The sequence below is a fragment of the Anser cygnoides genome, chromosome 23, assembly GCF_040182565.1.
Source record: "Anser cygnoides isolate HZ-2024a breed goose chromosome 23, Taihu_goose_T2T_genome, whole genome shotgun sequence".
In the NCBI taxonomy this organism is placed as follows: domain Eukaryota; kingdom Metazoa; phylum Chordata; class Aves; order Anseriformes; family Anatidae; genus Anser; species Anser cygnoides.
Window position 1 is genome coordinate 2,360,419 of NC_089895.1, and position 12,763 is coordinate 2,373,181.

At 58.2% G+C, this 12,763-nt stretch overlaps 1 protein-coding gene across 5 annotated transcripts; it reads right to left on the reverse strand.

Annotated features, from left to right (window-relative positions):
• Positions 1-12,618, reverse strand: TMEM51 (transmembrane protein 51). 5 transcript variants are annotated; one of them, XM_013188007.3, is made up of 3 exons: positions 12,481-12,618; positions 2,489-2,940; positions 1-1,263 (listed from the first exon to the last, which is right to left on the reverse strand). In XM_013188007.3, exons 2-3 carry the CDS (start codon positions 2,827-2,829, stop codon positions 840-842), a joined length of 765 nt encoding a protein of 254 aa, XP_013043461.3. In that variant the 5' UTR covers positions 2,830-2,940; positions 12,481-12,618; the 3' UTR covers positions 1-839. The 5 variants fall into 5 exon arrangements, with proteins under 5 accessions (XP_013043461.3, XP_013043460.3, XP_047923264.2 ...); XM_013188006.3 differs by lacking the exon at positions 12,481-12,618 and adding an exon at positions 10,584-10,829; XM_048067307.2 differs by lacking the exon at positions 12,481-12,618 and adding an exon at positions 7,435-7,657.
• Positions 12,619-12,763: the final 145 nt, after the last annotated feature.

The following is a 12,763-nucleotide window of genomic DNA, read 5'->3' on the forward strand; positions in this document are numbered from 1 at the left end:
CCATGTACAAAATATTTATTTAGAAAAGGTCTGCTTGCACAGCACGCTCTACAGTCGTTTTGCACCCAGAACGTCTTGAACACCTCTTGGCAGAGGTACATTACTGCAGCTCCCAGCCCCCTGCGTTTACCAACTGTCCCTTCAATTCCCAACACAACACACAAAGAGAAAACCACCGAGGCAAGAAATACAGTCCTCTCCCACAGGAGCACGGGAGCTGATGCCAGTAAGAAACTTCCTACGGGTAAAGCCTTACCTACAAGTCTGACAAGTTTAAGGGCTCATTTCATTCTGCTTTGCACCAGCAAGCACACAACTCTGCATGGGCTTGGGCTGGCCCCATGCCACTATCCCAACCCCACCGGTGACTGGAGCAGAGAACAGCTACGGCACTGATCTGACACTTTTGCTTGCCTTACTCTGAAAGAAAAGACCAAAAAAAAAAAAAAAAAAAAGGAAAGAAAGAAAGAAAGAATGTTTCCTTTTTCCTCTCGGAAAATTCTTGCTAAATAGCAGTTGGGTGGCTTCAAAACCTCTTGTTGGGGCAAGGCACAAAGGAGAGAAGATACGTTAGGCTGTCCTTAATTTAAAACAACACAAAACACATATCCAGTCCTTCCGACCTTTGTGTCCTTCACAGCAGCAGACACATTGACATTTCCCTGTGGTATCTGACACAACACCATCCTGGGAAGAGACGGTCCTGTCCGTGCAATGCCGCAGTCTCCATCGACTGCTTCCTCAATATTTCAGCATCCAGGGAGTGCCAAATGCTCCCGCACCCTCTGCCCAAGCCTCTCCAAGTGTTTTCAACCTGCAGAATCACCAAATTCTCCTCTCTAAGTCATCTGTTGGCTCTCCAGCGCTTTCCCCTGGATCTCCTCATACTTTGGCGGGGGTGTCAGTGGCTCGATCGTGATGGGGTGGGTGCTGCTCCCGTCGGCGAGGTTGAGACGGATGTCCTTGAGGTGCAGCTTCTCTGACTTGATCCTCCGCACCTTCAGAGGCTTCAGGCGCTTGCTCAGGCGCGAGCTGTGCCGACCAGGAGGCCGCTCCGTGACGGGCTCCACGTTGGGCTCCGTGCTGGCAGCTCCCTGGGGCTGTGCACCCTCGTCAAGCCCCGTCAGTGACTCATAGGAGGGCAGTGAGACGCTGAGCCTGTGGCTCCTGTCCGGGTTATGGGGCTCAGAGTAGCCTGCATTCATCACCTCTTCGTAGCTGGGGACATAGTACCGGGAGGATGTGTCTTCATCCTCTTCTTGGCTGAAGGAGATAAGAAGAGAACATAAGCTGCGCGTGGTTTCAGCTTCACGGCAGGTATGGGGCAGAGAGAGGAGATGAAACACAACCAAAAATAAAGGACAGAACATTTGCCCATCCACCTTATATATACCAGCTCATGACAGTTTGAACAGGCTGCAACCTCACCTATGTTCAGACTTGTTTCTATTTCACATGTCTTTACTTGATTATCAATTTATTTGCCCACAAAATCTCTTCTTATCTCTCTCAGCAGTTCCCCAAGAAGTTCCCCAAGCAGAACACCAACTTCTCTCCTCACCTCGCCACAAATTACTCAGAACACACTCAGAAGGGACCTCAGCACCCTGCCATGGCACTGGGATGTATGTCTGGTTGGGCATATCACTTCGGTTTCTCTGCTGAGAGGTCCCCACTAAGAAATATATGCCCATCGGCACCTGCATGCAGTCTGCACAGCTATGCTCCACGCTGCTTCTGCAATAGGCAGGTGCTTGTAACATCTGGTGGGGTGTCAGAGGTTTCTTAGAGACTCTGAGCACACAAACTACCTCCCTCCGAAGCCACCCATAGCAGCTCTCACCTGCATCATTCCCCGGGCAGCAGCCACAAGAGGCACTTTCTCCTGCTGCCTCCTCTCTCTTTTCCTCTCCACCACCCACTGCCTTTCTCTGGACAGACTCAAGCCAGCGTTGTGGGGACAGGACATGGTCTGCAAGGTGCAGCAGGGATCCCCAGGCAGACAGGAGAGCCCTGCACACTTCCAGCAGGTCCACATTGGGTCCTCAGCTGCTGACTGCACCTCTGCAGCTGAACAACTATGTGGCACCACCAGCCACGCTGACCAAGACAGCATGCCCTAGCCTTCCTGCTCCTCTTCCCCACCCCTCTGTAGCTCCTCGTCCACCCCGCAGCAGCCACCCGTCTCTCCTGCGTTAACCATTAACTGCATCTCCTCGCGCTACCCCAGGCCGTACAGCGTGCGGACCAACAAAGCATGAGCTTACATACAAACACTGCCTCCTTTTACCCACAACACCGTAAATACAGCTGGGTTCATTTCGTCCTGAGCTATAAAACAAGCTTGTACCCTAAACCATGAGCCGTGCCCACCTTCATCTGAGCACACGCTGCTGTTTGCTCATGACCTCCTGGAAGAGGAGAAAAAAAGCCCTTGGTGTCATTTCTACCCTCCATCCCACTCCCTTTTCCCCTTGCAAAGACTCACCTGTCCTCCTGTTGCGAGGGCTCTGCCGATGCCTGGTGCTGCACCCTGGGTATGTCTTCGCTCTGCCTCTTCTTGTCGCGGATGTTCAAGCAGATGGAGAGCAACAGCAGCAGCAACCCCGCCGCGACCAGCACGTACGCCACGGAAAACGTCTTGCTCTTCAAAATGCCCCCGCTGCCACGGTCGGGCTTGCTGCTGTTGCTGGAATTGGCGGTGGGCTTATCGGTGGGGCCGAAGCCGGGGACGAGGTTCCACACGGCCATAATGATGCCCAGGACGAGCATCCCCAGCCCTATAGCTGTCAGTGCGTAGTGCGACCCGTTGGCACGGGACTGGGCCATCGCGTCCTGCGCCCGCTGCCCGCGGCGGCCACCTCACAGCACCTGTGGTGGCGCCAGGCGGCCAGGCCGGCTACCATGCGTGCGGTGCCCTCCCGGAGCAGGCAGTGAGACCTGGGGAGAGAAGGAAAGCAGTGGTTACTCAGCTTGCCGTGGGACATGATGCAGCTAGCAAGCAAGATAACGTCATTTTTGGACTGCTGATGCTGGCAATCTAATTACACCGCGCCTTGTGGAGAGCACATAACGCAGCCGTTGGCAGCGGGGTCCTTGCTGCCCATTCCCAAGGGGATCTGCAGAGCAGCATCGACCCCAGACGCAGGCTGCTTCCCTCCACGCCACGGCTCAGGTGCACTGTCCTGAAAATCAACTAGTGCCACCGGCTCTTCCTCTTCACACTCAGCTTTTTTCCCACCCACGCTGCCACCGGCCCCGTGACGTTTCGCCCAGGTGCGAGTCCTCTGCGGAGCAGCCTCACCGCCTGCATCACGTTCCCACCCCGAGGGTTCCTCTCCAGCCCTATCAAACCCCAGCAGCACGAAGGAAACCACAAGATGCAACATGTTCCTAAATCTCTAACTTCCTGAAGAACAGGGGAGCCTACCCACCAGGTATGTTCAACCACAGTCTGACCCTTTGCTACCTTCTTAGCCATATTACACACCCACCTTAGGAAAGAACAGAATTAGTAGCATTTGCTGGGAACTTAGATTAAACATCCTTTTGAGAGCAACAACCGACCTCTTCACAGCAGCTGCTCCACCAAAAAAAAAAAACCTTCGTGGCTCAGAGCGTTGCTCCTCGCTGCATGGAGAGAGCCTTGCCCAAACTGCTGCTGCCAGTATGAACTAACCTGAAACCACTCGGAAAAAAATAAAAAAAAATCCCAGGCTCTATTACTTCTCCTTTTTTTTCCCTTGTGAAAGATCGAGAGCGGCTGATTGTGGAGCTGGCTGCCTGCCCTTCAAACCCTCCCTGCACAAGGAAGAGAAAGCAAAAGCAGTGCTCTCCCAGCCAAGCCGACCGTGCAGCTTTTCCTGGCTGCTGCCTGCATGGGCTGAGCCGAAAGCACAGCCTCAGAAAAGCCCACGGCAAAGGCACTGTTCCCTTCTGGGCAGCGTTAACCTGCCCTGGAATAACGCCTGTCAAGTCCTCTGGGTGTATCCAGACGAAGGCACCAGGCTGCAGTTGTGACCCAGCCAACCAAACTCCTGCTACCCGGCCTGGATTGAATTGCTGCATTTTCTCAGCTGCAAACACTGGATGCGCCGGCTTTCCTAAAATAAGCACGCATGACTGCATCTTCTGGCAGCCTGCCTCCTGGACCTCGGCAAGTAGGGACGGCAGCTAGGAGCACAAACCTGTTACCGAAAACTGCATGCGGGCAGCAAAGCCCCCCCAGTTTCCACACCAATCTTGCAGCTGGTGTGGAACAACATCCTGCTTGTGCCAAAAACCGCGTGCAACGGCACAAACACGCCTGCTGGTTTTCCTTTCCTCCCCAGCCTTGGGTTTGCAAAGCTTGCTTGTGCTAGAAGCCATCTCTCGGACAGGATGCTGCTGCTCGCTTTTCCCATACACAGCCTCGCTCCTCGTCACAGCAGTCCGGGTCAATGGTCCCAGCTTGTTCAGCCCGAGAGCACGCCTCGGTCGCTGGATCACGGGACAGAGTCGAGCAGCATTCCCAGAAAACAGACCGACTCCAGCCACTTGCAGGAAAAGGCAGGCACGCGAGCCAGACATGGATACAGAGAGGGCACAGAGCGAACTTTCCCACCTCACCCCACTTATCTCGAATGCTTTGGAGGCTCCCAAAGAGATCCCACAGCTGATTTCAGCCTCGCACCGGGGCTGTCGGCTTCTGCGCCCCGTGTGCCCCCAGCCTCCCCCCAAGCATCATTCCCGTCCTAAAAAGTAGCACTGCAAACATCCTCTACGAAATCCTGAGTCATGAGAGCAATTAAAACAAGGAAGTTGATGCTAACAGAGCTGCTTTTTTTTTTTTTCCACCAGCCACAGCTCTTCCCAGGAGCAGCCTCTGCCCTCCTACACAAAGCTGTGGGTTGGCGCCTGCCTTCCCCGCTCTGCCTGCCCTTCCTCGGGGCTTTTCTCAGCCAAGGGGCTCTCCCAGGGGAGCCCAGCACACCATGGTGATCCCGACCTTCAGCTCTCCACAAAGGAGCAGTCAGCGCACGCAATGGCTTCACCCACCCCAAGCTCCCTTCCTTCCCACGTCCCGGTCCTTCCTGACAGCCCTAGCTGGAAATCCAGCCAGGGCTGCTTGTCTGAAGACAAGCCTGCAAACGCTTCCCGTGGTTAGGAACTGACAGCACAAACGTGACCTCGAAAACCCACAGCTTTAACTCTGCAGCAGGTATCCAGAGCCACGTGGGATGAAGGTTTCATCTTCAGGAGCTCAGGATGGACAAACATCGCCGGTGCTGGCAGAGAGGGGCCAGCACCTGCTGTCACAGGGTCCCTTGGCTGTCCCCGGTCCACCCGCAAGCCCAAGCTGCCCTGCCGGTGGGACTGCTGCCAGCGTGCTGCCGGTGCCGGGATGGCAGCCCCGCACCTCTCCGTGTCACCACGGGCAGCACCCATGCTGCAGGCGTGCTGCGAACCCACTGACCTCCACAGGCTTGGAAAATCTTGCAACAGGCAAATTGCATCACATTTCCTAAACCTTCACGCACCCTCCGCTGCATCCAGCCCCGTTTCCAGCACACCGGTGCCCCGAGGCGCTGTCGGATGCTGCTCACCCCCTTTATCCAGGCTGCACGTGGCTCCAGCCCTCCACGCTCCTAGGGCTGCTCCTGCAGCCCCCCCAAGGCTCATCGAGTCGCAAAGCTCCTTCCTCCAGTCCTCCAACCCTTCCTCCCCAGTGCTGCTGGGGACTCATTTAGCACATTTCCCAACTCCCTCCGTCACTGAAGGCAAAAATGGGACAGCTGCCATCAGTCCAGCAAAGCCTCTTCCAGGAGTTTTCTTCCAGCATGCCACTCAGACGCAGGGCCGAGCAGGACTGGCAGTCCTGGGGCTGCTCTCCCATCACATGGCAGCAAGGAAGGGCAGAGGATCCCGACCGCTGCCAGCACCGCCAGAGCTGCCATTTCCTTACTGCTCGCTCGCTTCCAAAGCCACGCTGACGGACTGGAGCATTTTCTTCAGAAAAAGACACGCAAACGCACACTGCATCAGCTACACTGACTTCACCATCCCCTCTGCTCTGATCTTTATCAGCACCCTGCTTCTGATTTTGGGTCTTCTCTTCTTAGCTGGCTGCTTTGGTTCTTAATATAGCGTTAGATACACATACACCTATACAAAAAAGCTCCCATCTCCACGCTACCTGGCCAGGCATTTTGCAGACAGACATCGGCCAGCTGAGATCTCACTCGCAAACTGCTCCTGGGGCTTTAGGACAGAGGACTCACACCGCACACAGGCCAGCACAGCCGACGTGCTGCTCTACTAGCATCTGCCCGCGCCAGCAACTCAGCGCAGACCTCAGCTCTCGCATCCTGCCAACACACAGCACCGCTCCTCAGCACAGACCTCGGCCGTTTATTTGTCGCGAGCGGCAGAGAAGGAAAGAAACAGCCCACTCACTAGTGGTTTTTACTTAGAGGAATACGAGGTTTCAGAAACAACCACTTTTTCTGCCTCTAACTCTCCACGTACGTGCCCAGCACCGTTGGCCTCCCTCTAGCACCTTGCCCCTCTCCAAGCTCCTCCGTCATCGCAGCGCTGAAAAGTTGTGCGCAGATCCCTCGCCTGCAGAGAGGGCAAATTAGATTAAACCACAAGGCTTTATGTCTAAGCCGCTCTCTCCATCGAATTATCCCTCCTTCTGGCTTACCAGGGTGCACTGCCATTGCTTGCACAGCCATAACCCTGGTGCCGTGACGCTGACGGCTGGAGAAGGCTGCTGCAGCCTCTGGAAGAGCAGAGGAGGCCTCAAGGGGAAGGAAAGCAGAGAACACGGAGACAGGTACTGCACCTGGAGGCTCCAGGGAAGCAGAAAACTGACCACAAGTCTCTCTGTGGCCGGCATCGTCTCTCCAAGGACGTCCAGAGGAAGACGAGGCAGAGCAGGACACCTGTGATGCGGTGCTCCCAGGGCTGGCAGCAAGAGGAGGGGGACCCCCGGCCCCCATGGTACCATCAGGCCAGCAAACCCGACAGCTTGCTCTCCCACGCTATCCCTGCTTTGCCTGCTGCCTCCACTCCATTCTTGTGCCAAGCCGTGTGTAACCGGTCCTTACTCACCGTCCTGAGGGCACCTCATGCAGCTCCGCTCCCGCCCTGCTCACCCAGCTTGCTGGCACCGAGGTGACGCACCCCGTGCTGCCCACCGTGCCCCTCCAGGAAAGAGATCCAGCTGTCCTCTGCGTCCCCCTGCCACCACGCTGGCGGCACAGGGGCTTCCCTGCCGCCCCAGCTACCTTTGGCCCCATCCCACGCACACCTGCGGTCTTTGTGCTCGCCGCTGTCAATGATTTACACCAGGATCTCCGAATCATTAAACCGGCACGGCGCAGCTGCCACTCGGCCTCCCAGCTCTGACTTCCCTTAACAAACCTTCAGCAAAAAACAACCACCACGCACCGGCACTTCTTTACAGCAAAGATCGAGCCAGGAGGCACCTGATCCTTCTCCGTGCTACGGCCGTGTCCCGGCGCTCCCGGTGAAACACCAGCCCAGCGGGGAGGCTCGCGAGGAGGCACGGACACCTCGCTGCTCGTGGGTGTGCAGCGAGCACCCACGCTCCTCCCAGCCCTGCGAGACCTTTGCGTTCCTTGCCTCCCGTGACAATGCTTTCTTGCCCAGGCTCCAGGAGCAACACCTCTGTCGTCAGATCACGAGCGATGAGCTGGCAGCTCGGGGAACAGGTCAAACCCCCCCGCGCTGTCACGTAGCGAGCTCGAGCAGTCTGAGCTCCAGGGCTCTTTTGCTCCACACCTGCCGGGTGAGGTCGGCGCGGGATGCACAGCACGGCCCCTTTGGGGGACAGCCCAGCTCATGCCACACAAGGCGATTTTCACCTCAGATGAAAATGAGGTCATTTAGGGCCTGGCATGACTCCTGTGGGGCTGCTCCGTCAGCAGGCACGGCAGAGGTGCCGGGGACGCAGCTTCACCTCCAGCCTCTGCCGAAGAGGAGCTCCCATCCTGCTGGCAGAGCCCCACAGCCCCGGTGTTTCCCAGTCTTTACTGCAATGCTGAAGCACTGAGGCTCAAGTCAGATTTGGAGAAATAAATCTATTATGAAAAACCCCTTAGGACACCGAGCCCACTGTAGGTTAGCTTCCATCTGCTCAGCGCAGCCACGGTTCTCCCTCTTCCCCAGCTGGTCCCAGGGCTGGTGGGTCCGCAGCCACCTCTGCCAGCTTTCTTTCCAAGTTGCGGCACCAAGGGCCTCCCAACAGCCAAGGCAGAGCTGGAAATCCCACGGATTTTGCCCAAGCCTTGCGTCGGTGAGCCCTGAGACTCTCGGAGCTGGGGGTAACTCCTTGAGCTCCTCCCTGCATTGCCCCCAGCCCCAGGGAACAGGCAGCCTGGCAGCTCCTCCGGACTGCAGCCTCCCTTCATCTGTGTGTCTGCACACAGCCACCCTTCTCATTACCGATTGCTCCTACTAATTTGAGATCCACGAGCTTGGTCACTAATTTGTGTCCCACGAGCTTGGCCTCCACAAAACCCACCTGCAGCGGCAGCACCCTCATGCAGAGCCCTGCGTACAGAAGGATTCAAGCCCCAAGCAACTCCAAACTCCTTGAAAAGTCACAAAACCAACGGCCTACGGTGCCGAGCCCATGCTGCACAACAGCAACGCCCTCAGAAGAACAGCTCCTCGCACAGCGGGTCGGTTTTGGCCCTGGTTATCACCACCCAAATTATCCCTGGTCCACCACCAGGAGTATTTCTGTCCAGATCCCCTGTCCCAGCCGGGTAAGCAGGGAGAGAAATAAGCAGAGGTCACCCAGCTGAGCAGGGAGGAGCTGTAGATTTGGCCAACTCCCGTTGGTTTTGGCTAACCTCCAGCCGGTTTTATAGCAGCTCACCCAGGAAATGTAAGAACACGGAGGGACAGCGGTGTGCAGGCTACTCGGGCATGCCCCCATTTTGCTGCTTGTGCTCCCTGCTGGGAGAGCCCAGCGCTGTGCGCTGGCTAATTGCTCTTTGCATTTCTTCCAGGCACTTCAAGAGTTGTTTTACATCCACGCCTTTCCTTAATGCACCCTTCTGCAGCCCACCCGGCACGCCGCGCTCCCCCCGAGGAGAGCTCCAAGCCCCAGCGCCGCTGCAAACCAGGGAAAAGTGGGTGAGGAGCTAAACGCTGCTGGAGAGAGGAGCTGGAGGAAAACCAGCCACAATCTGACTACCAATTACCATCGAGCTGCTTGCAGAGCAAGTCAAGTTCCAGACACTTCCCATACGTGGAGGCTGGGATAATTATTTCAAGGCTTGGCCTTCGGCAGTAAATCATTGGGGTTTTGGTTCTGGGCTCCCTGGCTCAGTTAAATCCACCTGTGCTTGCTGCAGAAAGGCTTGGGACAAACAAACCAGCCTGGGAAACTCCCCGTGCTGCGACTCGCTATTTTCCCTGCTTTATTTCTGATTGTACTTTGCACCTTTGTTTTTTTGAAATTTCCCGATTCTGACATTTCTTGCCACTGAGAAAGGAATTAAAAGCCTTCCTGTGGATTCTGATGACCTGCCTCATCTCAATAAACTCTCCTCTTGAGCCTGGCAGAGCTTTCAGGCACTATCCCCCCGCCCTTGAGATATCCTACCCGGCCCAAGCCAACTCCTCCACCTCCTTCAACGTCCCCACTGTGGCCAGCAGAAGCCACCCCCGCTGTTACCAGCCCCTCTCCCGTGCTGGCAGCGCATCGGGGCTGTGAGTCCCTGCCAGGGATTCTGCACCACCCCTCGGCATCTCTGGTGCCCCTATAACATCACCATCGTTCTTCGTCTCCCTGGGCCGCGACAGCACCACGAAACTTTGAAAGCAGCCTTCTCCGAGGGGTGAGCTGCACAAACTCACCCGCTGCGATTTACAGGAACAGCCGGCTCCCACCGCACCCCACTCCCACCCCGGCATCGCATTGTCTTGCGTTATTTCTCTCCCCACACCTCGCATCCCCGCCGAGGGGCAGCTCCGGAGCCGCACGCTGTGCTGGGAGCTGCCCTCCCCGGGCTCACTCTGGGAGCTCTGCCAAACCCAGCGCTGCTCGGGGGGAGCAGCCAAGCACGCTTTTGCAGTCGGAGCCGGGAGGAGGGAGGGTGGCAGCGCCTGGCTTGGAGAAGGGGCAAGCTGGGGGGTGTTGGCCAGACCCCCCCGGGACAGCAGCACGAAGCGGAGGCGCCATCGGGGAGCTGGGGGCTGCAGGACAGGAACTGGCAGCTGCTGAGGCAGCAGCGAGGAAGGGGCTGCAGGAAAAAGGAAGCGAGCAGAAGAAACAAAAGAGGCACGCAGGGAGCCCACATGAGATGACCGGAAAGGACGGACATGGCGATTTTGGGGGCTGAGCGAAGCAGCGCGGCGCAGCACAAAGCACCGGTGTTCAGCGAGCAGGGGACGGGGGTTTTGAGACAGGGGAAAGTTTGCCAGGGATTCCTGCTGCTGCGCACCGGCCGCAAAATTCCCCCAGGGTTTTCAACCACTTCGGCTGAGCCCCGAAAGCCGAGCGATTCCTCCTGAAAACGAGATCTGGACGCACTTGCGGTGCTGTTGGGGAGGCAGGCACCTACCTGGGCTGCTGGTGGAGGCTTCCAGCTGGCGCAGGGCAGGGCCCCATCCAGCCCTCGCCTCCCCGAGCTCCCCGCAGAGGTCGGCTCCAGCCGGGCAGGGAGACCCCCGTGCCGTGGAGCCGAGCTCCGCCGAGCATCCCCCGCCGTCAGCTGTCCCGGAGGAGGCACGGCTGGCCGCCCAGCCCTCCCTCCCCAGGCACTTCCCTTCCCTCGGCTTTCCACCCCCGTGTAATTACGCACAGTTCAAATCAAAGGCATCGCATCCACTTCCGAGTGGTTGCAGCGGCGAAGGGCTGGGCTCGCTGGCCCCACACCCACTCACTCCTCGCCTCCATGGGGGGGGGGGGGGTCCCTTTCTGCCAGGACACCCCAACCTCAGTGTCCTCCCTCCATGCCTCCAGCCCCCCGAGCACTCCCCATCTTTCCAGAAAATTGCTCAGAATTGGCTCAGAAAATTGGGCACCGCTCGGTGCCCGTTGCCCTTGTGCCCGACCTGCCCGGCAGCTCTGCCCGCGACGCTGGGTGTAACGCGGGGCCTGGGACGGCTCGGTTTTAAGTAAATAGGGGCCGGCACGCACTGTGACTGTACGTGACACACAGAAACACGCCAAGCCAGGCCAGGAGGACAAAAGCACACCAGGAAAGCTGCCAGCCCCCGAGGAACACCCAGCACTGGACCTGTGGGGGTCCGGACGCGACCTTCCCCTTCCCACCCAAGGATTCGGCACAACCCACGCTTGGGAGATGGCCGCAGGTTTGCTGGAGCTTTCTCAAGCTCCAAGACAATCATTTTTGGAAGAATAGTGGTGATACAAACAATGGTGATACAAACCCCACTGGCCAGTGCTCAGTTCCCAGGGCTGACGTCCTCCAGCAAAGGGCTCGCGAGACACGGTTCCACCGCCACGTTTCGCCCTGCAGGACTCAGCCCCAAAAGCACCGGTGGGGTTGGCACGGGGCTTGGCCTTGCACCATCCCCTCACCCCCCCCAGAGGGCCAGCCTTTCCCCTCCCCCTCCCTTAGGACGGCCGCCCCGAGCTGCGTGGGGTGACAAGGTGCCCACGGCCACCACTAGGTCACCCCCAACCCCCCCGTCCCTCTGCCCTCTCCCCCTGCTTTGGGGACACTTCCCCGTGGGGGCTTCACCTTCCTGGCCCCCACCAGAGCTCCCTTGGGACCCAAAGGTCTCAGCCTGGCACGGGCTTAGCTGGGGTTCATCCAACCACTGTCCCCCAACCCCGCCACCATCCTCGTGGCACCCGGGACAGGCGTGACCGAGACCCGTCTCGCTCCCAACACACCACCAAGCACCCCATTTCCATCTGGGACGCCCCCAGGGTGTTTTTTTCCCCCCCACAAGTGGCAGAGCAGCTCTTTGTGCCCACCCACCGTGGCTTTCCCCATCCCTGAGCCACGAAGGCCTCACAAACACAGGAGCTGCCACCATTCACCACCACACATGCACCAGCCCTGCTGCGTGGTCTGGGGGAGCCGCGGAAACCCCCTCGCCCCGTCCCCATTTCCCCGTCCCCATTTCCCCGTCCCCCCCCCGCCAGCCACGTGCAGGGGATTTTCCACTGACTCACCCACCCCGCTCCTCCTCGGGGCACACGCCAGCGCTGCCCTTCCCCGTGCCTGATAGTGTCTCGCCCTAATCAGAGCCGCCGAACCGTGCTACGACGACACGCAACGACATGGGCAGGTGTATTTTTTCCCCCCCCTTGTACTGCTCATTTTGCATTTTAGGGCTCGGCCACCCAGCAAGGCAAATTCCCACCTCTCCGAGCATCCCCAGCCGCACCAACCTGCCGTCTCGGAGCAACTCCAGCCGCTCGAGCAGGGAGTTGTCTTCTCCGCAGGGGAACTGCGAGAAAGTGGAAGAAAAAATGAACTTTACCCGTTGGCGCTGCTGCAGCCGATCCTGCGCAGGGAGCGGTGCCTCCACGGCACGGGGTCACCGAGCGCCGCTCCATCGCCACGTCGGCCCCCGAGCACCGCCGGCTGCTGGGTTAAAGCCTGCCATCCTGCAGTGGGTCCCCGGGGAGCGCAACCGGAGATGGCAGCGTCCTAAATGGGCTCCTTGTGCTCTTGCTCGCCCTCTCTGCAAAGCTGAACAGGGGCCAGAAACGGACTTTTTCGTGGCAGCAGGACAAGGGCGTCGTTACAGGGGGATTTAAAGT

Coding starts and splice junctions, on each gene's coding strand:
- TMEM51 (XM_013188007.3), bottom strand. CDS start 2,829: ATGGCCCAGTCCCGTGCCAACGGGTCGCACTACGCACTGACAGCTATA. Junction 1,264..2,488: donor CCCTCGCAACAGGAGGACAG/GTGAGTCTTTGC, acceptor TATCTCCTTCAG/CCAAGAAGAGGATGAAGACA.